The sequence below is a fragment of the Armigeres subalbatus genome, chromosome 3, assembly GCF_024139115.2.
Source record: "Armigeres subalbatus isolate Guangzhou_Male chromosome 3, GZ_Asu_2, whole genome shotgun sequence".
Taxonomy (NCBI): domain Eukaryota; kingdom Metazoa; phylum Arthropoda; class Insecta; order Diptera; family Culicidae; genus Armigeres; species Armigeres subalbatus.
In genome coordinates this window covers 36,061,595-36,086,569 of record NC_085141.1, presented here as the reverse complement: position 1 = coordinate 36,086,569, position 24,975 = coordinate 36,061,595, and the positions used below count along the sequence as shown (strand labels likewise).

Sequence of the window (24,975 nt, the reverse complement as noted above, 5' to 3'; positions counted from 1 at the left end):
TTAATTTAAAGTCTGTATTATTATAGTTTTGATGAATAAATAAATTAGGGTTAACTGTTAAAACATTTTCTCATAAGGTGAGAAAAGGTTAACTCTTAACTGAATTTGTTGCATGATGTTACAAAAGTTCAATTTAGATGGAAAAGATTTAAGATTTCTTTCGAAAAACATACGGTAAATTGTTGAGGAATCTACTTCAGAGATCAGGACAAATGCTGTGATGAGTGAACTTCAACATCGCGTTGTTATCGACTGTTGTTGGGTACCGCTCGTCCCGGAAGGGAAGAACAAGGGATGTGAGGGATGTGTGTTTTAACTAATGAATTGCTCGATTTACTGGAAGAACCAAAGCATTTGCTATTTTGGGGGGTGTGGATATTTCAAGTTTCATGAACTGTGGTAATTAATGTATGTTTGCATTCAGTGCTGTTTGAATAAAATTCAGGGGTTGTGTACAAGACACGTCCGCTCGACAAAAACTACTTAAAACAGTTTTGTGCACTGAGGAATGCAGTGATCATCATGTATGAATATTTTAAGATAATTCATTCGATTACTTATGTCACTGGTTTAGAACAAAATTTACGAAGCTTAAAATATAGAAATTGCTGAATACCGTCGTCGGGGGTGACAATGGGTCAGCATCCTCACCCACAGTCTGGAGATCGGATAACAAAATCGTTCAAAAAGGTCTCTTATAACTAAGTTTTCTTGTACTCATAATTGTACTACATAAAATGTATTCAAAAAGCAATCTATGTAGTTGAAACAGTGACCCCTTTCTCACCCACAATTGAGCCATTGCCTCCCCCTACGACGGTACGATAAATTAAAATCTTCACTTTAAAAACCCATATGGTAATGATGCTTTTCGCGATTCCGACTGTTGGATTCGACTTATGGGCCAAACACAATTGATACGTTTGCGTGCGTTTTGACAGTTTTCGCATGGGAAAACTGTCAAAACGCACGCAAACGTATCAATTGTGTTTGACCCATTAGTGTGGTTAATGCATCCAAAGGTTAATTGCCTACATTTTGAAAGCAAAGAAAACGCCTTTGGGCAGCCCCCTTTTTTCCGTCTGCAACGTTTATTAACACTCAAAATAATTTTCACTTAAGAGTTACATGAAAACATATGCGGATATTTTCCATCTAGTTTCGTTTGTAGAAGTTAAATGATGTGTTAGTGATGGTACTCACTGCTCTCAATTCACTAAAAAATGTAATTAAATTTAAGTGAATTGAAATATCAACAAACACATAAATTTTAAGTGAATTGAAATTATAGTTTGCGCAATACCCGTGTGAGTGATAATAATTCCCGTCCACTAGAGGCGGACGGGACCAAAAATAGAGTTATGAAATAATTATTTCATACTCAAGACTTACTTTTGTAAATTGCTCTCATGATGTTTCTGCACAATTTTTTATTAGCGATTGATGCAAAACATAGACTTCGGTCTGAGTACCCCACTCATATATTTTTCATACATTCGTGACAAGTAGTATTCACTAGAAAAGAATATAGATATTGTTTTCTACGTTTTCATTTAAATTTCACTACATTTCTTTTTGGTAGACATATGACATGTGAGTAAGTTTTATTAGACTCAAGTAAGGTCGTCATAAATGTAGATTTTTAAAGCCTACCTGATTTTTATAGTGGAAATTAAGTGACAATTATTTTGAGTGCAATCGAAAGCGTTCCAACTACACAGATAGAAAAAGTTGTTAAAATTTACACGAAAGTAATGTACATAAAAGGAATGCCAAAAAGAGCATACTTTTGAACGATATTGTCACCTGAATGTGTGCAATTTCTATTGCATTATGCAATTATTTCTTACTTAACTTTTCAAAATGACCTAAGTAACATTTTTTCATGAATTAATTTGAGTACTGCAAACAAAAGTAAGCATATGCGGTATTTCGAAAAATTTCGTTTCAGGTGATTCGAAACGAAATTCCGCGGAATTTCGCGGAACCTTAGCATGGCGAAATCGCATTTCTTGATTTCGTTTCGTTTCGTAAAATTACAAAAATTTCGCTAGAAAAAACTAGCTTCTAACGGAATTTAACGGAATTCCGCGGAATTTCGAAACAAATTTAAACTCAAACCGTTCTTCATATTAGTGCTGTCCAATGAGCAGCTCGAAGTAGCTCGAAGTTGTTCCCGTCCTGCTCGTTCTTTTTTGTCAACGAATGGACATGAGCAGGACAGGGAGAAACTTCGAGCTACTTCAAGCTCTCATTGGACAGCACTATTATCAAAAAATTTGGCTGCGCCGCTGAACAAAATCGTTAAGTTGTTTTCAAAACTTTAGGTTATACATTTTTTTCTAATAACGCTTACTACATAACCCTATTCTTAGTTGACAAATACGTATGTAGTTTTCTTCTATAAAACGTGTCAGTGTTTCCAAGTTTCAAATTTATATTTTGTGATATTATACTTGTACAATATGGATGCGGAATCTATCGTGTTGCTGCTGGTCATGGGACGGCAGCTAGTCCGGTAGAACGCGAAGTGAAAAAAAATCTACTTCGCTTAGCAGAAATTTGTTTAACCAGTGTACAATCGATCTTGTAGATGCTGATCACGCCAGCTAGTGTGGGAGAACGCGAAGTGATAAAACTAATGTCTGCATCGAAGAGCACAGAAATATTTAGTGCGGAATCGATCGTATTGTAGAAGCTTAATAAACGAAGCACATTGAATTGTGTTGACACAGTTTTTCGTCTTCTTGTTTTCAAAATAAGTTTACAATGAATAGTTAGTCGCTTACCAAGGAGCTCCACATGAATTCCCTTTTCTACTAACCAACGCTTATTTTCCCGTAGCGCTCACGGAGATGCAGAGCATTCCTCGGTCTTTTATAACAGCGATTCTCAACCTGGGGTACATGTAACACTGGGGTTACTTTCGCCGGGCCCAGGGGTACCTCGGACGAAATGCTTAATGGCGGATGAATTACAATTTTAATCCAAACTTATTGATAAAGCTTTGTATTTTTTTTTTCTAAACTTTGTCTTGTACATAATAGGGTAAAGGATGTGTTTTGGACCACCCTTACGGGGCTCTTATTTTGAACCAAGAGGAATTTGCTCTCAGTGGTCCAAAATATGGGGCGTCGAACTGGTGGTCCAAAATACCTCCCTTACCCTATGCATGGCGATCAGTAAATCATGGTCTTTTGAATCCTGTCCTCCATAACCAGTACAATGGATGAAAAGATGTGGGACAAAAGATCAAAAGGGCAAAACCTCGAATGAACAAATTTTAAAAATCTTCTATGCAATCTTCCGGGTCAAAACATAATGTTGAATAATATGTCAAGAATATGATTCTTAACTAAAATCTAGAGTCTACAGATTCGAAAGCCTCCATTTGAAAGACATGAAGACTTTTTCCTGAACAGCTCAGTTGCTTTGTTGCAAGAGAATTGGAAGCATCCTTCTACGCTTCTCGGAAGCCTTCCAAGCAGCTCGGAAGCCTCCTTTTATGTGACCCCGAAGCATGATTTCAAGAGGTTCGATCACTTTCTTTTAAGAGGCCCGGAGGCCAAGCTGTTTCTCTAGAAATTTCCTTTTTTTTCAGCTTCTTTTAAAAGCCCCGGATCTTTTCAAGGGGCTCGGAAGGGATTTTTGAACAGGCTCGACAGCCTCGGAAACCTACTCTAAAGAGGGTTGGAATCCTCCTTTCTAGAGGCCCGAAAATCTTCTTTTGAGCTTTCTTCTGTAAACTTTCTTTTTTTCTTCTCTCCTTCTTTTAAAAGGCTCGGAAAGCTCATTTCAAAACGCTCGGAAGCCTTATTTCAAGAGGCTCGGAGCCACCTTTAAAGAGGCTAGGAAGCCTCCTTTCAAGAGGCTCGGAAGTCTCCTTTGAAGAGGCTCGGAAGTCTCCTTTGAAGAGGCTCGGAAGTCTCCTTTGAAGAGGCTCGGAAGTCTCCTTTGAAGAGGCTCGGAAGCCTCCTTTCAAGAGGCTCGGAAACCTCCTTTCAAGAGGCTCGGAAGCCTCCTTTCAAGAGGCTCGGAAGCCTTATTTCAAGAGGCTCGGAGCCACCTTTAAAGAGGCTAGGAAGCCTCCTTTCAAGAGGCTCGCCTCCTTTTAAGAGGCTCGGAAGTCTCCTTTGAAGAGGCTCGGAAGTCTCCTTTGAAGAGGCTCGGAAGCCTCCTTTCAAGAGGCTCGGAAGCCTCCTTTCAAGAGGCTCGGAAGCCTCCTTTCAAGAGGCTCGGAAGCCTCCTTTCGGAAGCCTCCTTTCAAGAGGCTCGGAAGCCTCCTTTCAAGAGGCTCGGAAGCCTCCTTTCAAGAGGCTCGGAAGCCCCCTTTCAAGAGGCTCGGAAGCCTCCTTTCAAGAGGCTCGGAAGCCTCCTTTCAAGAGGCTCGGAAGCCTCCTTTCAAGAGGCTCGGAAGCCTCCTTTCAAGAGGCTCGGAAGCTTCCTTTCAAGAGGCTCGGAAGCCTCCTTTCAAGAGCTTCGAAGCCCTCTCGAAAGCCTCGCAAGCCTCCTTTCAAGCAGCTCGGAAACCTCATTTCAAGAGGCTCGGAAGCCTTATTTCAAGAGGCTCGGAGCCACCTTTAAAGAGGCTAGGAAGCCTCCTTTCAAGAGGCTCGCCTCCTTTTAAGAGGCTCGGAAGTCTCCTTTGAAGAGGCTCGGAAGTCTCCTTTGAAGAGGCTCGGAAGTCTCCTTTGAAGAGGCTCGGAAGTCTCCTTTGAAGAGGCTCGGAAGTCTCCTTTGAAGAGGCTCGGAAGCCTCCTTTGAAGAGGCTCGGAAGCCTCCTTTCAAGAGGCTCGGAAGCCTCCTTTCAAGAGGCTCGGAAGCCTCCTTTCAAGAGGCTCGGAAGCCTCCTTTCAAGAGGCTCGGAAGCCTCCTTTCAAGAGGCTCGGCATCCTTCTTTCAAGAAGCTCGAAAGCCTTCTTTCAAGAGGCTCGGGAACCTACTTTCAAGAGGCTCGGAAGCCTTCTTTCAAGAGGCTCGGAAACTTCGTTTCAAAGGGCTCGGAAGCTTCATTTCAAAATACTCAGAAGCCTCATTTCAAGATGCTCGGAAGCCTCCTTTCAAGAGTCTTGGAAGTCTCCGTTCAAGGGGCTCGGAAGCCTCCGTTAAAGAGGCTCGGAAACCTCAGTTCAAGAGGCTTGGAAGCCTCCTTTCAAGAGGCTCGTAAACCTCCTTTCAAGAGGCTCAGAAGCCTTCAATAAAGAGGCTCGGAAGCCTCCGTTCAAGAGGCTCGGAAGCCTCCTTTCAAGAGGCTCGGAAGCCTCCTTTCAAGAGGCTCGGAAACCTTCTTTCAAGAGGCTCGGAAGCCTCCTTTCAAGAGGTTAGGAAGCCTCCTTTCAAGAGGCTCGGAAGCCTCCTTTCAAGAGGCTCGGAAGCCTCCTTTCAAGAGGCTCGGAAGCCTCCTTTCAAGAGGCTCGGAAGCCTCCTTTCAAGAGGCTCGTGTCGTATTCCAGCCGAAAACGGCTGAATGGAATCCGCCGTTGAAGAGCGGTGCGACTGTTCGTTTTAAAATTCGACAACAAACTGACGGTGCAATCTTCGTCGTTGCTACTCAACCCGATGGCGCTACCAACACCATCTCATACTGCGGTGGCTGCAATGCGCTAGCATTGCCATACCTCGCCGCGCAACCTCTCCCAGCCCCTCACAAGCTACCGATTCATTGGCACACGCTTAAATGAAGCAAAGTTCGTCAGAAAATTCAATATGTTGCTCTCCATACTCTCAAATACTCAATCATGCACAGATTCTTTCACGATAGAGATCAGTATTAGCGCATATGCAAAATTGAGAATTCGAATCAAGTCTAATGTAAAACTTGCCACATTGTACGGTAAATTGGGGAACGTGAAATATGTGATTTCACGATTGGTATATTTGATTGCTTATGTTTAATGTACAATCCGCAATAGCAGAATCAATTCATAGTCTAGAATCACTTATACAAACTAAAATCATTAGCCGCTTGCTCTGAATACTACATCTTTCTCCTTCCCTACTCTTTCAACTTTGTAAGAATATGATTTCAATTTTATAAATATTTCATTATAATGAAAAATCGTACCTAAATTGCTTCAAAATAAATTAAAACAATTCATAATATTGTAATACCATCAACATCTAATGCAAAGAAGAACAAACTTGATATGTTAAGTACCGTCATATTTTTGCTAAAAACTAATTATGATTGAGGGTCACATTTTAATTTTTTTTTCTTCGGAATTCTACTTGCTCTTGCACAAATCGGAATACACAAAAAATGCCTCGGAGTCCTGCTCGGTACTCGCAAAGAGCAATCCTCTATAGAACTTGCAAACGTAGTCCTACGTCAACATTCTTTGGAGTTCTACTCACTCTGGAATAATTAAAAAAAAACGCCTCGGAGTCCATTTGCAAAATGTATTCCTTCATAGAAGCCACAGACGTAATCCTACGTCCTTCTATAGAATACCCAGACGAACATGTCTTGGAGTTGCATCGGAGTCCTGCTCTGCATTCGCAAAGTATACTCTTCTATAGAATACACAAACGATGTCCTACCTCAAAATGCCTTGGAGTTCTACTCGCTCCGGAATAACCAAAAATGCTTTGGAGTCCTTCGCATTTGCAAAGTGTATTCTTCCATAGAATACACAGACGTATTCCTACGTCAAAATGCCTCGAATTTTTACTCGCTCCGGAATGAACAGAAAATGGAATAAACCAATTTTTTTCTCGGAGTCGTGCTCTGTATTCGCAGAGTGTGGTCCTCTATAGAATACCCAGACGTAGTCCTACGTCAATATGCTTCGGCGTTCTACTCGCTTCAGAATGAACACGAAAATGCCTCGAAGGTCGGCTCGCATTCACAAAGTGTACTCCACATAATACACAGACGTAGTCCAGCGTCAACATGTCTCGAAGTTCTACTCGCTCCGAAAAAGAAACAAAAAATGTCACGGGATCTTGCCATGCATTCGCAAAGTGTACTCCTCTTTAGAATACCCAGATGCAGTTCTACGTCAAAATGTCTCTGATGTTTACCCGCTCCGGAATGAAGACAAAATGCCTTGGAGTCCTGCTTTGCATTTTCAAAGTGTACTCTTCTTTTGAATACACAGACGAAGCCCTACTCCAACATGCCTCGGAGTTCTACTCGCTCCGGAATAAAGACAAAATGCCTTGGAGTCCTGCTTTGCATTTTCAAAGTGTACTCTTCTTTTGAATACACAGACGAAGCCCTACTCCAACATGCCTCGGAGTTCTACTCGCTCCGGAATAAACACGAGAATGCCTCGGAGTCCTTCACATTTGCAAAGTGTACTCCTCTATAGAATACACAGCCGTAGTCCTACGTCTACGGAATGAACACAAAATGTCTTGGAATCCTGCTTCGCATTTGCAAAGTGGTCACAGACGTAGTTCGACGTCAACATGCCTCGGAGTTCTACTCGCAGTCACAAAATAAAATGCCTCGGATTCTTACTCGCTCCGGAACGAACAGAAAATGGAATAAACAAAATTTTTCTCGGAGTCGTGCTCTGTATTCGCAGAGTGTGGTCCTCTATAGAATACCCAGACGTAGTCCTACGTCAACATGCCTCAGAGTTCTGCTCACTCCGGAATAAACAAAAATGCCTCGGAGTGCTTCATATTCACAAAGTGTACTCTTGTGTAGAACACACAGACGTAGTCCTACGACAATATGCTTCGGCGTTCTACTCGCTTCAGAATAAACACGAAAATACCTCGAAGGTCGGCTCGCATTCACAAAATAAAATGCCTCGAAGGTCGGCTCACATTCACAAAATAAAATGCCTCGGAGACCTGCTCGCTCCGGAATAAACAAAAAAATACCTCGGAAACCCGCTTGTTCCGGAATAAAAAAATGCCTCGGAAACCTGCTCGTTCCGGAATAAACAAAAAAAATGCCTCGGAGACCTGCTCGCTCCGGAATAAACAAAAAAAAAAAATGCCTCGGAAACCTGATCGTTCCGGAATAAACAAAAAATGCCTCGGAGACCTGCTCGCTCCGGAAAAAACAAAAAAATGCCTCGGAAACCTGCTCGTCCCGGAATAAACAAAAAAAAAAAAATGCCTCGGAGTCCTGCTCGGTACTCGCAAAGAGCAATCCTCTATAGAACTTGCAAACGTAGTCCTACGTCAACATTCTTTGGAGTTCTACTCACGTAATCCTACGTCCTTCTATAGAATACCCAGACGAACATGTCTTGGAGTTGCATCGAAGTCCTGCTCTGCATTCGCAAAGTATACTCTTCTATAGAATACACAAACGATGTCCTACCTCAAAATGCCTTGGAGTTCTACTCGCTCCGGAATAACCAAAAATGCTTTGGAGTCCTTCGCATTCGCAAAGTGTATTCTTCCATAGAATACACAGACGTATTCCTACGGCAAAATGCCTCGGATTTTTACTCGCTCCGGAATGAACAGAAATTGGAATAAACAAAAATTTTCTCGGAGTCGTGCTCTGTATTCGCAGAGTGTGGTCCTCTATAGAATACCCAGACGTAGTCCTACGTCAATATGCTTCGGCGTTCTACTCGCTTCAGAATAAACACGAAAATGCCTCGAAGGTCGGCTCGCATTCACAAAGTGTACTCCACATAATACACAGACGTATTCCAGCGCCAACATGTCTCGAAGTTCTACTCGCTCCGAAAAGAAACAAAAAATGTCACGGGATCTTGCCATGCATTCGTAAAGTGTACTCCTCTTTAGAATACCCAGATGCAGTCCTACGTCAAAATGTCTCTGATGTTTGCCCGCTCCGGAATGAAGACAAAATGCCTTGGAGTCCTGCTTTGCATTTTCAAAGTGTACTCTTCTTTTGAATACACAGACGAAGCCCTACTCCAACAGCTCGGAAGCCTCCTTTCAAGAGGCTCGGAAGCCTCCTTTCAAGAGGCTCGGAAGCCTCCTTTCAAGAGGCTCGGAAGCCTCCTTTCAAGAGGCTCGGAAGCCTCCTTTCAAGAGGCTCGGAAGCCTCCTTTCAAGAGGCTCGGAAGCCTCCTTTCAAGAGGCTCAGAAGCCTCCTTTCAAGAGGCTCAGGAAGCCTCCTTTCAAGAGGCTCAGAAGCCTCCTTTCAAGAGGCTCAGAAGCCTCCTTTCAAGAGGCTCAGAAGCCTCCTTTCAAGAGGCTCAGAAGCCTCCTTTCAAGAGGCTCAGAAGCCTCCTTTCAAGAGGCTCAGAAGCCTCCTTTCAAGAGGCTCGGAAGCCTCCTTTCAAGAGGCTCGGAAGCCTCCTTTCAAGAGGCTCGGAAGCCTCCTTTCAAGAGGCTCGGAAGCCTCCTTTCAAGAGGCTCGGAAGCCTCCTTTCAAGACGCACGGAAGCCTTCTTTCAAGAGGCTCGGAAGCCTCCTTGTTGGAAATAACATGCAATCAAAGTAGTCACGGGTAGCCGAGATGATCAAGTAGTCCCTTGTTTATGTCCTGTCAACCGGAGCAACTACAAATGCCGTGACATCCAGAGCAAGAGTTCATTCAAGATTGGATCGCCAATGAGAAACAACCAACTGAGAAGCAAAAATCAACCAACTGAGAAGCTAAGAAACAGAAAAAGCAACTAATCAAATTGTTATTATTTTTCAAACCGTAAATAAAAGAAATACTATTTATCAAGTTTTTACCCGGCAGCCCAAAAATTGTCCATTAAAACAGATGAAATGGTCCTTAAACAATTGAAAAATGCTCCTTAAAAAAACTGATAATTTTTCCTCAAATTATTGAACAAATTACCTTGGAATATATAAAATGCTCCGTAAACATTTGAAAAGTGTACCGTAGAAACGAAAAAAAATGTACCGTAAGCAATTGAAAATGCTCCTTAGAAAAACAAAGATTTGCTATTTAACTAATGATAATTGCGCAGTATATTGATTTAAAAATTATTGTGAAATAGTTGAAAAAGTACCTTGAAATTGGCTGTCATAAAGTAGAAAAAAAGAAGGAGTAAACCAATAAAAAATGCTCCTTAACCTGAAAAAATGCTCCTTAAACTAAAAACAGTGCTCCGTAAAAAAAAAACGAAATGATCCATAAACTTATACAAAATGTAATCTTAGCCTACAAGCTAAGCATTACAAGCTAAGCCTACAAGGAGCATTTTCAATTGTTTACGGTACATTTTTTTCCGTTTCTACGGTACACTTTTCAAATGTTTACGGAGCATTTTATATATTTCAAGGTAATTTGTTCAATAAATTAAGGAAAAATGATCAGTATTTTTAAGGAGCATTTTTCAATTGTTTAAGGATAATCATGATTGTTTCATGATGCATTTACCATTTTCCCTTTTTACCCTGCTGTTTTTATCAAATTTTTACCAAAATTTCCATTAGTCCCCTCGATCATCGCCTAGTTTATTTGATTCCAAAGCGAAATATAGAAGCACAGGTACGGCCGATAACGTCGCAACATCCCTGGTTGCAGTCGCTGACACTCCTTTCAAGAGGCTCGGAAACCTCCTTTCAAGAGGCTCGTAAGCCTCCTTTCAAGAGGCTCGGAAGCCTCCTTTCTAGAGGCTAAATTGACTGTAAGGATGTGACCAGCAGCGTTATTGGTCATGAATTGGAAACTTCGAAGCAAGTGTACAATAAGAATAACTTTTTTGTATCCCAAGAATATTATTTAATTGGTGAGTTGTGCATATTTGTTGTTTCTCGGCCAATCATGATAAGCAACTAAGATGTGTACAGTTAATCAAGCTAAGCTCTTCTTTGACTATTTCCACAAAATGTAAGGAACATTGAAGATTTGTGGCAATTCTAGATCTTCGTATGAAATTAAAAAAAACCAGAACGGGTTGAAATTGCTGAAAGTTCTTTACTTATGATTGCTTTTAGCTCATACTGACCATAACAGCTGTTCTCATATGCCAAGGACACACAGACAATAGCTCAGTTCGTCAAGCTTATTGTATATAAGACTGTGCTGCCGCTAACCGCAAGTCGAGCACATCTGTATATGGTAAAACAGTTATTTGACTTTAAAAAAGTGAAATCCGAATTGCGTACGTAAAACCAATTTAATCTAAATTCCGCGGAAAAAAAATTAAAATTTCGTTTCGTTTCGAAGTTTCGAAAGTAAATTCATATTTCGTTTCGATTCGATCCGAATCAACATAGACATTTTAAATTTCGTTTCGTTTCGTTTCGGAAAAAGTGTGTTATCGCATACCCTTAAACAAAAGCTTTTGTATTGGTCTATTGATTGCAATATTCAAATTAATTCATGAAAAAATGTTACTTAGGTCCTTCTGAAAAGTTAAGCAAGATTCATACGATTTAAAAATATAATTCACTAGAAATTGCATCCTAAATGTATGTTAACAGGTAGTCACTAATTACAATCAATTCCAAAACGCAATCTCCTTCGTAACTTATCACCTCACATATCTCCTTCCATTTCAGCTCCACTCGGACCTCATTACGCTGGCCTGCACGAACGCAACCGGCATTCTGCTCCACTGGCCCAAGGAGCGCTCCCAGCGTAATGCGTTCATGGAAACTCGTCAGTGCGTGGAGGCACGGCTCCGAATTCAACGGGAAAATCAAAAGCAAGAGCAACTGCTTCTGTCGGTACTGCCGCGTCATGTGGCAATGGAGATGAAGAACGACATCGCTGGACAGCCGCGGGAGGAAGCCCAGTTCCACAAAATCTACATCCAACGGCACGAGAATGTGAGTATTCTGTTCGCGGACATCTGCGGCTTCACCAGCTTATCGGACCAATGTACTGCAGAGGAATTGGTGCGGCTGCTGAACGAACTGTTCGCCCGGTTCGACCGGCTTGCACAGGAACACCACTGTCTGAGGATCAAGCTGCTTGGCGATTGCTATTACTGTGTGTCGGGCTTGCCGGAAGCAAGGCCCGATCATGCGATCTGTTCGGTCGAGATGGGATTGGATATGATCGATGCCATCGCTCTCGTTCGAGAGGTGATGGCAGTGAATGTCAACATGAGAGTGGGGATTCACACCGGGAGGGTGCACTGTGGAGTGCTGGGGTCGAGAAAGTGGCAGTTTGACGTGTGGTCCAACGATGTGACGCTGGCAAACTATATGGAAAGTGGGGGGGTTCCCGGGAGGGTTCACATTACGAAAGAAACGCTCAAAAGTTTGGGTGATCACTACGAAGTGGAGGAGGGTAAAGGAGCCGATCGCAACAATTACCTGAAAGATCACCAAATTCAAACCTATTTGATAGTTCCTAAGGAATCGTATCGAGCGGTAAGACGTTCACATAAGGACAATTACAAATTGATCTCAAGCTGAATATCAATATTATTGTTTCCAGCATACCATGTCCAAGCAGTCGTCTTCCGTGAATGGAAACATTTCCAAAGAACTGCGCATGATGGGCCACTGGTCCAAAATGGGTTTCAATGACAAACAGGAGCCCAAGAGCACCGAGGAGGAGGTCAACGAATATTTGATAAAGGCGATCGATGCGCGATCGATAGATCGTCTGCGGTTGGATCACTGCAAGCGCTTCCATTTGACTTTCATCAAGGACGACATCGAGCGGAAGTACTGTCGGGAGCCGGATCCGATGCTGAACGTGTACTTTTACTGCAGCATTATCATCTTTTTCGGGATCATGTCGATCCAGGTGCTGGTATTCCCAATGTAAGCCTTTTTTTTTGCTGTTTACGGAATACCGAAAGAGTGCTACATCGTTGATCTTATTTTTCAGGGATCATTACACCTACTGGGTGTACGGTATACTAACTGTGATGCTACTAGTTTCCTGTGTTCCAGTCTTCTCGAAGGAAGATACAGTTCGTAAAATGATTTTGATGAAGATGGTGCAACATATTTATACTGTTCTTATTTTGTTAAACAGAAAATATCCAACTTCTTCCGAATGATGTCGCAGAGAATTCACGGCCGTCGGGAGATCGCTCAAGTGATATCATTATGTGTTGTTGTTACTGTGATATGTTTGTCTTACTATAAACTGGTAACTAAAGTATGTGCGATTCTTATTTTCTTTACGTAACTTTTTCCTTTTAATTTTTTGCAGACTTTTATTCTCTATCTATCGCTTTCGGAGGAATATTTTCTGCAGTGGCCTAATCAGTGTAATGAATCGAAAACTTTTAATGTGAGTACCGGCACAGAGCGCAAAAAAAATCAGTTCGAATTCAGCTTCTCATTCTTTTCATCCAACAGATCCTATTGCTACTAACCTTGCTTGCCTTACTTACTTGTGCGGTACATCAGTTCATCAAGATCTTGTTCAAGATCGTCCTGCTGGTGGTTATTCTGATATGCTATATCGCTTCCATAGTGGTGCTGGCGTTGATCTTCGATCGGCATTGCGAGCCGTGGTACGTAACATAATGACAATTTAAGAAACCTAAGGCAAAACAACACGGACCCTATTCATGAAACCAAATATATGAGACTACATATCATGAGAATGGGGCAGTAGCAAGGGCAACACAGTATGGCCCTGTAACTTGACGAACTTTCGCATTGCGGGACTTTCCCATGATGTTGCGAGGTTTGACCGCATGTCCAAGCTTTGAGTATCTCAGCTAATTGGATGGCCGTTTGTATCTCTAGCAGTGATGGGTCTCGGTCAGTAGCTAATCAGTCGCGTCTTTCACAATGTTGTATTCATCTTCACCCCGCTTAACCCTTATCCAACAAAAAAAACACACGTGTATATGGCCGACAGGGTGCCATAAATTGATATTTCTATAACTTGAGAAATTCCTAACCGATTTAAATAATTTTGACCGGTTTTCGAACCAGAAACTAATATACTTTTTGTCCACTATCAAGGTTTACATCTTTTGCCCATGGTAATACAAGAACCTAAAGGCCTTTCAACCAGTTTCAAATATGCTACATGCTCTTTGCGGTCCCTAGAAAAAAAAAGTCTTCAAAGTACATGCTCCCGGGTCATTCAAACAATCCCTGGATTAAAACTTTAAGGTCTACTCGCGTAGCAAAAGGCATATCGTTCAAATTCAAATACAGAACATGCTCTTTGTGATCCTTAGAAAAGAATGTGATCACTACATATGTGTTGCGCGTCTCAGTCACACAAGAAATCATTGGAGAAATGCCTTAGGGTTAACACGCGTAGTTCAATCCAAATCCAATCCAAATCCAATCCAAATTCAATCCAAATCCAATCCAAATCCAATTCAAATCACAATTAAATCCAATCCAAATCCAATCCGAATCCAATTCAAATCCAATCCAAATCCAATCCAAATCCAATCCAAATCCAAATCCAATCAAAATCCAATCCATATTCAATCCAAATCCAATCCAAATCCAATCTAAATTCAATCCAAATCCAATTCAAATTCAATCCAAATCCAATTTAAATCCAAATCCAATCCAAATCCAATCCAAATCCAATCCAAATCCAATCCAAATCCAATCCAAATCCAATCCAAATCCAATCCAAATCCAACCAAACCAATCCAAACCAATCCAAACCAATCCAAACCAACCCAAACCAATCCAAACCAATCCAAACCAATCCAAACCAATCCAAACCAATCCAAACCAATCCAAACCAATCCAAACCAACCAAACCAATCCAAACCAATCCAAACCAATCCAAACCAATCCAAACCAATCCAACCAATCCAAACCAATCCAAACCAATCCAACCAATCCAAACCAATCCAAACCAATCCAAACCAACCAAACCAATCCAAATCCAATCCAAACCAATCCAAACCAACCAAACCAAACCAATCCAAACCAATCCAACCAATCCAAACCAACCAAACCAATCCAAACCAACCAAACCAATCCAAACCAATCCAAACCAACCAAACCAATCCAAACCAATCCAAACCAATCCAAACCAATCCAAACCAATCCAAACCAATCCAAACCAATCCAAACCAATCCAAACCAATCCAAACCAATCCAAACCAATCCAAACCAACCCAAACCAATCCAAACCAAACCAAACCAATCCAAACCCAATCCAAACCAACCCAAACCAATCCAAACCAATCCAAACCAATCCAAACCAATCCAAACCAATCCAAACCAATCCAAACCAATCCAATCCAAACCAATCCAAACCAACCAAACCAATCCAAACCAATCCAACCAATCCAAACCAATCCAAACCAATCCAAACATAATCCAAACCAATCCAAACCAATCCAACCAATCCAACCAATCCAAACCAATCCAACCAAACCAATCCAAACCAATCCAAACCAATCCAAACCAATCCAACCAATCCAAACCAATCCAAACCAATCCAAACCAATCCAAACCAACCAACCAAACCAATCCAAACCAACCAAACCAATCCAACCAACCAATCCAAACCAATCCAAACCAATCCAAACCAATCCAAACCAATCCAAACCAATCCAAACCAATCCAAACCAACCAAACCAATCCAAACCAACCCAAACCAATCCAAACCAATCCAAACCAATCCAAACCAATCCAAACCAATCCAAACCAATCCAAACCAACCAAACCAACCAAACCAACCAAACCAATCCAAACCAATCCAACCAATCCAAACCAATCCAAACCAATCCAACCAACCAAACCAACCAAACCAATCCAAACCAACCAAACCAATCCAAACCAATCCAAACCAATCCAAACCAACCAAACCAATCCAAACCAATCCAAACCAATCCAAACCAATCCAAACCAATCCAAACCAATCCAAACCAATCCAAACCAACCAACCAACCAACCAAACCAATCCAAACCAATCCAAACCAATCCAAACCAATCCAAACCAATCCAAACCAATCCAAACCAATCCAAACCAATCCAAACCAATCCAAACCAATCCAAACCAATCCAAACCAATCCAAACCAATCCAAACCAACCAAACCAATCCAAACCAAACCAATCCAAACCAACCAAACCAATCCAAACCAACCCAAACCAATCCAAACCAATCCAAACCAATCCAAACCAAACCAAACCAAACCCAATCCAAACCAATCCAAACCAATCCAAACCAATCCAAACCAATCCAAACCAAACCAATCCAAACCAATCCAACCAACCAATCCAAACCAATCCAAACCAATCCAAACCAATCCAAACCAATCCAAACCAACCAAACCAATCCAAACCAATCCAAACCAATCCAAACCAACCAAACCAATCCAAACCAATCCAAACCAATCCAAACCAACCAAACCAATCCAAACCAATCCAAACCAATCCAAACCAATCCAAACCAATCCAAACCAATCCAAACCAATCCAAACCAATCCAACCAATCCAAACCAATCCAAACCAATCCAAACCAATCCAAACCAATCCAAACCAACCAAACCAATCCAAACCAATCCAAACCAATCCAAACCAACCAAACCAAACCAAACCAATCCAAACCAATCCAAACCAATCCAAACCAATCCAAACCAAACCAACCAAACCAATCCAAACCAATCCAAACCAACCAAACCAACCAAACCAAACCAATCCAAACCAATCCAAACCAATCCAAACCAAATCCAAACCAACCAAACCAATCCAAACCAATCCAAACCAAACCAAACCCAATCCAAACCAACCAAATCCAAACCAATCCCAACCCAATCCAAACCAATCCAAACCAACCAAACCAATCCAAACCAATCCAAACCAACCAAACCAATCCAACCAATCCAAACCAATCCAAACCAATCCAAACCAATCCAAACCAATCCAAACCAACCAAACCAATCCAAATCCAAACCAATCCAAACCAATCCAATCCAAACCAATCCAAGTCCAACCAATCCAAACCAACCAATCCAAACCAATCCAAACCAATCCAAACCAATCCAACCAATCCAAACCAATCCAAACCAATCCAAACCAATCCAAACCAATCCAAACCAATCCAAACCAAACCAAACCAATCCAAACCAATCCAAACCAATCCAACCAATCCAAACCAATCCAAACCAATCCAAACCAATCCAAACCAATCCAAACCAATCCAAACCAACCAATCCAAACCAATCCAAACCAACCAAACCAATCCAAACCAATCCCAAACCAATCCAAACCAATCCAAACCAACCAAACCAATCCAAACCAATCCAAACCAATCCAAACCAATCCAAACCAATCCAAACCAATCCAAACCAATCCAAACCAATCCAAACCAATCCAAACCAATCCAAACCAATCCAAACCAATCCAAACCAATCCAAACCAATCCAAACCAATCCAAACCAATCCAAACCAACACAACCAAACCAAATCAAACCAAATCAAACCAATCCAAACCAATCCAAACCAATCCAAACCAATCCAAACCAATCCAAACCCAATCCAACCCAACGCAAATCCAAACCAATCCAAACCAACCAAACCAATCCAAACCCAATCCAAACCAATCCAAACCAATCCAAACCAATCCAAACCAAACCAATCCAAACCAATCCAAACCAACCAAACCAATCCAAACCAATCCAAACCAATCCAAACCAATCCAAACCAACCAAACCAATCCAAACCAACCAAACCAACCAAACCAACCAAACCAATCCAAACCAATCCAAACCAATCCAAACCAACCAAACCAATCCAAACCAATCCAAACCAATCCAAACCAATCCAAACCAATCCAAACCAACCAATCCAAACCAATCCAAACCAATCCAAACCAATCCAAACCAACCAAACCAATCCAAACCAATCCAAACCAATCCAAACCAATCCAAACCAATCCAAACCAACCAAACCAATCCAAACCAAACCAATCCAAACCAATCCAAACCAATCCAAACCAACCAAACCAACCAAACCAATCCAATCCAAACCAAACCAAATCCAATCCAAACGCAACCAAACCAATCCAAACCAATCCAATCCAATCCAAACCAATCCAAACCAATCCAAACCAACCCAAACCAAACCCAAACCAATCCAAACCAATCCAAACCAATCCAAACCAATCCAAACCAATCCAAACCAATCCAAACCAATCCAAACCAATCCAAACCAATCCAAACCAATCCAAACCAACCAAACCAAACCAATCCAAACCAATCCAAACCAATCCAAACCAACCAAACCAATCCAAACCAACCAAACCAATCCAAACCAATCCAAACCAACCAAACCAATCCAAACCAACCAAACCAATCCAAACCAATCCAAACCAATCCAAACCAATCCAAACCAATCCAAACCAATCCAAACCAATCCAATCCCAAACCAATCCAAACCAACACAACCAAACCAAATCAAACCAAATCCAAACCAATCCAAACCAATCCAAACCAATCCAAACCAATCCAAACCAATCCAAACCCAATCCAACCCAACGCAATCCAAACCAATCCAAACCAATCCAAACCAATCCAAACCCAATCCAAACCAATCCAAACCAATCCAAACCAATCCAAACCAAACCAATCCAAACCAATCCAAACCAATCCAAACCAATCCAATCCAAACCAATCCAAACCAATCCAAACCAATCCAAACCAATCCAAACCAATCCAAACCAATCCAAACCAATCCAAACCAATCCAAACCAACCAAACCAACCAAACCAATCCAAACCAATCCAAACCAATCCAAACCAATCCAAACCAATCCAAACCAATCCAAACCAATCCAACCAATCCAAACCAATCCAAACCAACCAAACCAATCCAAACCAATCCAAACCAATCCAAACCAATCCAAACCAATCCAAACCAATCCAAACCAATCCAAACCAATCCAAACCGATCCAAACCAAACCAATCCAAACCAATCCAAACCAATCCAAACCAATCCAATTCAAACCAACCAAACCAATCCAATCCAAACCAAACCAAACCAATCCAAACGCAACCAAACCAATCCAAACCAATCCAACCAAACCAATCCAAACCAATCCAAACCAATCCAAACCAACCCAAACCAATCCAAACCAATCCAAACCATTCCAAACCAATCCAAACCAACCAAACCAACCAAACCAATCCAAACCAAACCAAACCAATCCAAACCAATCCAAACCAATCCAAACCAATCCAAACCAAACCAAACCAAACCAAACCGATTCAAACCAAACCAAACCAATCCAAACCAAACCAAACCAATCCAAACCAATCCCAATCGAATCCAAACCAATCCAAACCCAATCCAAACCAATCCAAACCAATCCAAACCAATCCAAACCAACTGAAACCAATCCAAATCCAATCCAAACCAATCCAAACCAATCCAAACCAATCCAAACCAATCCAAACCAATCCAAACCAATCCAAACCAATCCAAACCAATCCAAACCAATCCAAACCAATCCAAACCAATCCAAACCAATCCAAACCAACCAAACCAACCAAACCAATCCAAACCAAACCAATCCAAACCAAACCAAACCAATCCAAACCAACCAAACCAACCAAACCAATCCAAACCAATCCAAACCAATCCAAACCAATCCAAACCAACCAAACCAATCCAAACCATCCCAAACCAATCCAAACCAATCCAAACCAATCCAAACCAATCCAAACCAACCAAACCAATCCAAACCAAACCAAACCAATCCAAACCAATCCAAACCAATCCAAACCAATCCAAACCAATCCAAATCCAACACAAACCAAACCAAATCAAACCAATCCAAACCAATCCAAACCAATCCAAACCCAATCCAAACCAATCCAAACCAATCCAAACCAATCCAAACCAATCCAAACCAATCCAAACCAATCCAAACCAATCCAAACCAATCCAAACCAATCCAAACCAATCCAAACCAATCCAAACCAATCCAAACCAATCCAAACCAATCCAAACCAATCCAAACCAATCCAAACCAATCCAAACCAATCCAAACCAACCAAACCAATCCAAACCAATCCAAACCAATCCAAACCAACCAAACCAATCCAAACCAAACCAATCCAAACCAATCCAAACCAACCAAACCAATCCAATCCAAACCAAACCAAACCAATCCAAACGCAACCAAACCAATCCAAACCAATCCAATCCAAACCAATCCAATCCAAACCAATCCAAACCAATCCAACCAACCCAAACCAATCCAAACCAACCAAACCAATCCAAACCAATCCAAACCATTCCAAACCAATCCAAACCAATTCAAACCAACCAAACCAATCCAACCAAACCAAACCAATCCAAACCAATCCAAACCAATCCAAACCAACCAAACCAAACCAAACCAAAACCAAACCGATTCAAACCAAACCAAATCCAATCCAAACCAAACCAAACCAATCCAAACCCAATCCAAACCAATCCAAACCAATCCCAACCGAATCCAAACCAATCCAAACCCAATCCAAACCAATCCAAACCAATCCAAACCAACTGAAACCAATCCAAACCAATCCAAACCAATCCAAACCAATCCAAACCAATCCAAACCAATCCAAACCAACCAAACCAATCCAAACCAATCCAAACCAATCCAAACCAATCCAAACCAACCAAACCAATCCAAACCAACCAAACCAACCAAACCAATCCAAACCAATCCAAACCAATCCAAACCAATCCAAACCAATCCAAACCAATCCAAACCAATCCAACCAATCCAAACCAACCAAACCAATCCAAACCAACCAAACCAAACCAAACCAACCAAACCAAACCAAACCAATCCAAACCAATCCAAACCAATCCAAACCAATCCAAACCAATCCAAACCAATCCAAACCAATCCAAACCAATCCAAACCAATCCAAACCATTCCAAACCAATCCAAACCAATCCAAACCAATCCAAACCAATCCAAACCAATTCAAACCAATCCAAACCAAACCAATCCAAACCAAACCAAACCAATCCAAACCAATCCAAACCAATCCAAACCAATCCAAACCAATCCAAACCAAACCAAACCAATCCAAACCAATCCAAACCAATCCAAACCAATCCAAAACAATCCAAACCAACACAACCAAACCAAACCAAACCAATCCAAACCAATCCAAACCAACCAAACCCAATCCAACCCAACGCAATCCAAACCAATCCAAACCAATCCCAACCAACCCAAACCAATCCAAACCCAATCCAAACCAATCCAAACCAACCGAACCAACCAACCAAACCAATCCAAACCAATCCAAACCAATCCAAACCAATCCAAACCAATCCAAACCAATCCAAACCAACCAAACCAATCCAAACCAATCCAAACCAATCCAAACCAATCCAAACCAATCCAAACCAATCCAAACCAATCCAAACCAATCCAAACCAATCCAAACCAATCCAAACCAATCCAAACCAATCCAAACCAATCCAAACCAATCCAAACCAATCCAAACCAACCAAACCAATCCAAATCCAATCCAAATTCAAACCAAATCCAATCCAAATCCAATTCAAATCCAATCCAAACCAAATCCAATCCAAATCCAAACCAAATCCAATTCAAATCCAATCCAAATCCAATCCAATCCAAATCCAATCCAAATCCAATCCAAATCCAATCCAAATCCAATCCAAATCCAATCCAAATCCATTCCAAATCCAATCCAAATCCAATTCAAATCCAATCCAAATCCAAACCAAATCCAATCCAAATCCAATCCAAATCCAATCCAAATCCAATCCAAATCCAAACCAAATCCAAACCAAATCCAATCCAAATCCAAACCAAATCCAATCCAAATCCAAACCAAATCCAATCCAAATCCAATCCAAATCCAATCCAAATCCAATCTAATACAAATGAAATACAAAACAGGATAAAAAAAATCCAATTTATTATGATTTGCTCAATCTAACGTAATATCATTTTTATCCAATTCCTAAAAATCAATTCATATTGCACCTGGTGGGTCACAAGCAATAAGGGGTTCTGCTAAGTGGGCCGCTTATCCAAAAAGTTTGGGAGCCTCTGCTCTAGAACGAATCTTTTCGGATGTTTCCTAACTGCCCGAGGACCATTGGATGGCTTTCCGGGCTCAATGAGTGGTCTTCGCATTAATTTCGCTCTGGCATTGCTACAAAAAACGGTTTAAAAAAAAGTCGCAGCTTTCTGGGACGAATGACTAAAATTGACCACTGCATCGCAGGACCATGGGTCGCGCAGCAGCATATCAGCAGAAAAAAGTTGAAATATAACACCAAATAATTGTAATCAAACCAATTATGTTGAATGTGTGTGTTTTTTGCCCAAACAAATATTTTACATTTGCCGCTACCTCAGACATAGTCGCGCCACTTTACTTGATTTTCCACTCAACGAATGAATTAGAAAGCAGCCATTATCCGTTCAGATATGTCCATTAACGACAAAGTTATTTAAACTGCAATTAGCACTGTTTTTGAAGCAAACATACGCAGCTCCACGCGGGAATCATGATCTTCTTTCTCCAGTGAAAATTCCTAATTTTTAATTTAACGCATCGGTGATGTTTCCTGGTGGCTGCTCCCACATACAAGGGAAAGCGGCAGACAGTTCAAATTACAACGATTCTAATTTGCCCTTCATTTTGTTCCCACCTCGTCCACCCCTCCGGGCACACAGGTTTCTCACCACGGAACGGTTCCTCATCGACGTCGCCTTTCTGGTGGTGTTCGTGATTGGTCAGATCATGCACAGCCAGCAGACGGAGATTACGCGCCGGTTGGATTTTATCTGGAAGCTGCAGGCTACCGAGGAGAAAGAGGACATGGAACACCTGCAGGCGTACAATCGGAAGCTGCTGGCCAACATTCTGCCGGTGCACGTGGCGGACCACTTTCTGCGCCGCGAAAAGAACATCGAGGTTGGTTCGAGTGAGAATTTGTAATGCAATAGTTTTTTGATAATTTCCAACCAATTCAACCTAGGAAATCTATCATGAACAGTGCGACAAGGCGTGCGTCATGTTCGCGTCGATTCCGAACTTTAGCGAATTCTACATCGAACTCGAGGGAAACAACGAAGGCGTCGAGTGTTTGCGGTTACTCAACGAAATTATCGTCGACTTTGACGAGCTGTTGGCGCAGGACCGCTTTCGGCACGTGGAGAAGATCAAAACGACCGGATCGACCTACATGGCGGCATCCGGACTGACGTTGAATAGTGGCGCCGGTGGAGATGCGGCCGCATTGGCTGAATCCGGACACGTCACTGCCATGCTGGACTATGCGTTGGAACTGTTTCAAAAAATTACCGACGTTAACGAGCATTCCTTTAACAATTTTAGGATGAGGATTGGTGAGGCTGTGGGTTGATTGAGCATGCAGCAGATCTAACAATTGTTCTTGTTTCCTTCAACAGGTATTAACATAGGACCGGTGGTGGCCGGAGTGATTGGCACCCGGAAGCCCCAGTACGACATCTGGGGCAACGCGGTGAACGTGGCCTCGCGGATGGACTCCACTGGGGTGATGGACCACATTCAGGTCACCGAGGACGTGTACGAAATCGTCAAGGACAAGGGCTACAATCTGACTTGCAGGGGGACAATCAACGTCAAGGGCAAGGGTACGATGGTGACCTACCTGATGCCGGGTATAGTCAAGGAGCAAAACTAGCCAGGCGGTGGGAGAGGAGTGAGCGGTTGTTGACATTGCGTAGTTTAAATTCAAGACTTTATTTTGCAGAGCTAGCCCGTGTTACCAGTATTTAAGAGATTTATATTCCATGAATGCCGAAGCGTATGATGAGACATATCAAGGGTATTATTTTCAGGGTAGCTTGAATACGTTAGACAAAGACGGAATTTAATGTTTAAACCAAAGCTAAAGTCGTTTAAGAATCATATTTATATCGAAATGACTGACTTGTTTTATGCAGTAACGAATGGAATGGTTGCCGTATTGTAAATCAGCTTTGGGTTCAGGCACATTTTTTTTAATTCGTTTATTTGGTAGGCTTTGGTGTAAATTACGTGGTAGAAACTTTTTCTCCATAATTGTCCAAATTTATTTACCTTTCAACAATAATTTTCGATAAAATCGACCTACAAATAAGAATTTTATAATTGGATTAGTCTTCAATGCGTTTCACGCAACAAAAGTTCTCAAATATTTCTTTTTATAATCTTTATCGACGAGACAGTCAGCCCGTGGTCATATTTTTCTATTTTAATTTCTTGGAATTTAACAAACAAAAGTCATTTATGTTGATAGACCGAGTTATTTCCATTCAGTCGATTTAAGATAAAGATAGTTATTATTTTTCAGGGGGGGACAAATAGAACGGTATTTCGCGGAATTCAGTAGATTACCAGAATTGCATTAAGAAACTCTCAGAAGGATTGTTTAAAGTTCACGGGAACTATTTCCTGGAGGATTATGATGTGAACGGCTGGTATACGTCAGGAACGGCAATAAAAATGCTGCCCAGAAGGATGGGTTTTTGATGGGAAATCCGTCTGAAATACCGAAGGAAATACATGTAAGCTTCAGTAGGGATATGCCTTTAGAATTCTATAAAAAAAATCTTCAAAAGTTCGATTAGAATCATTCGGGTTTTAGCAGTATATGCGGTGAATGTTTTTTTTTATTACTTCTCAGTTATCTGTCTTATTTTACTTCTGGACTGTATGAATCAACGTATAACCAAACCTGTTTTTCTTTTAATTCAATTACGTTACGCAAAGATGAGACACTCAATGTAGAGAAATATTGAAGTACATAGGGGACGTGATCTGACGTTATTCAGAAGAATTTGCGTTATAATCCCTAATATTTTTTTGGATTTGCTTCGGAATTTTGAAAGGATTCGCATTCGCTTCGGAACTTTGGATGGTTTCGCTCCGGAATCCCAGAAGCATTCGGCAAATGGATTTGGTTTGATTGAATGCCAAATGGATTTAATCTGAACAAAAGGAGCCAAAAACGATTTACTTCAGAACCTCAAATCCATTTTCTTTTAATCCCAGAATTCGCTTGACAAACCCAAAAGTATTTGCTTCAACATGTCGAATGCATTCTGTGTGGCAGTGAAACAGTAGGGTAAGACGGTATAATATGCCCCCCCTAAGGCAACTCCTTGATAACTTTTTACTTTTCAACGCAATTTATGCAAACTTTGT

At 41.4% G+C, this 24,975-nt stretch overlaps 1 protein-coding gene across 1 annotated transcript in view; it reads left to right on the top strand.

Annotated features, from left to right (window-relative positions):
- Positions 1-24,305, top strand: part of LOC134224604 (adenylate cyclase type 6) — an 804,830-nt gene extending 780,525 nt beyond the window's left edge. Inside the window, exons 11-19 of the mRNA XM_062704018.1 lie at positions 11,410-12,228; positions 12,296-12,627; positions 12,695-12,779; positions 12,845-12,961; positions 13,025-13,105; positions 13,174-13,331; positions 22,476-22,716; positions 22,781-23,150; positions 23,214-24,305. Of these exons, the coding sequence (XP_062560002.1) occupies positions 11,410-12,228; positions 12,296-12,627; positions 12,695-12,779; positions 12,845-12,961; positions 13,025-13,105; positions 13,174-13,331; positions 22,476-22,716; positions 22,781-23,150; positions 23,214-23,470 (2,460 nt within the window). The 3' untranslated portion in view covers positions 23,471-24,305. The remainder of the gene's footprint in view (positions 1-11,409; positions 12,229-12,295; positions 12,628-12,694; positions 12,780-12,844; positions 12,962-13,024; positions 13,106-13,173; positions 13,332-22,475; positions 22,717-22,780; positions 23,151-23,213) is intronic.
- The last annotated feature ends 670 nt before the right edge of the window (positions 24,306-24,975 follow it).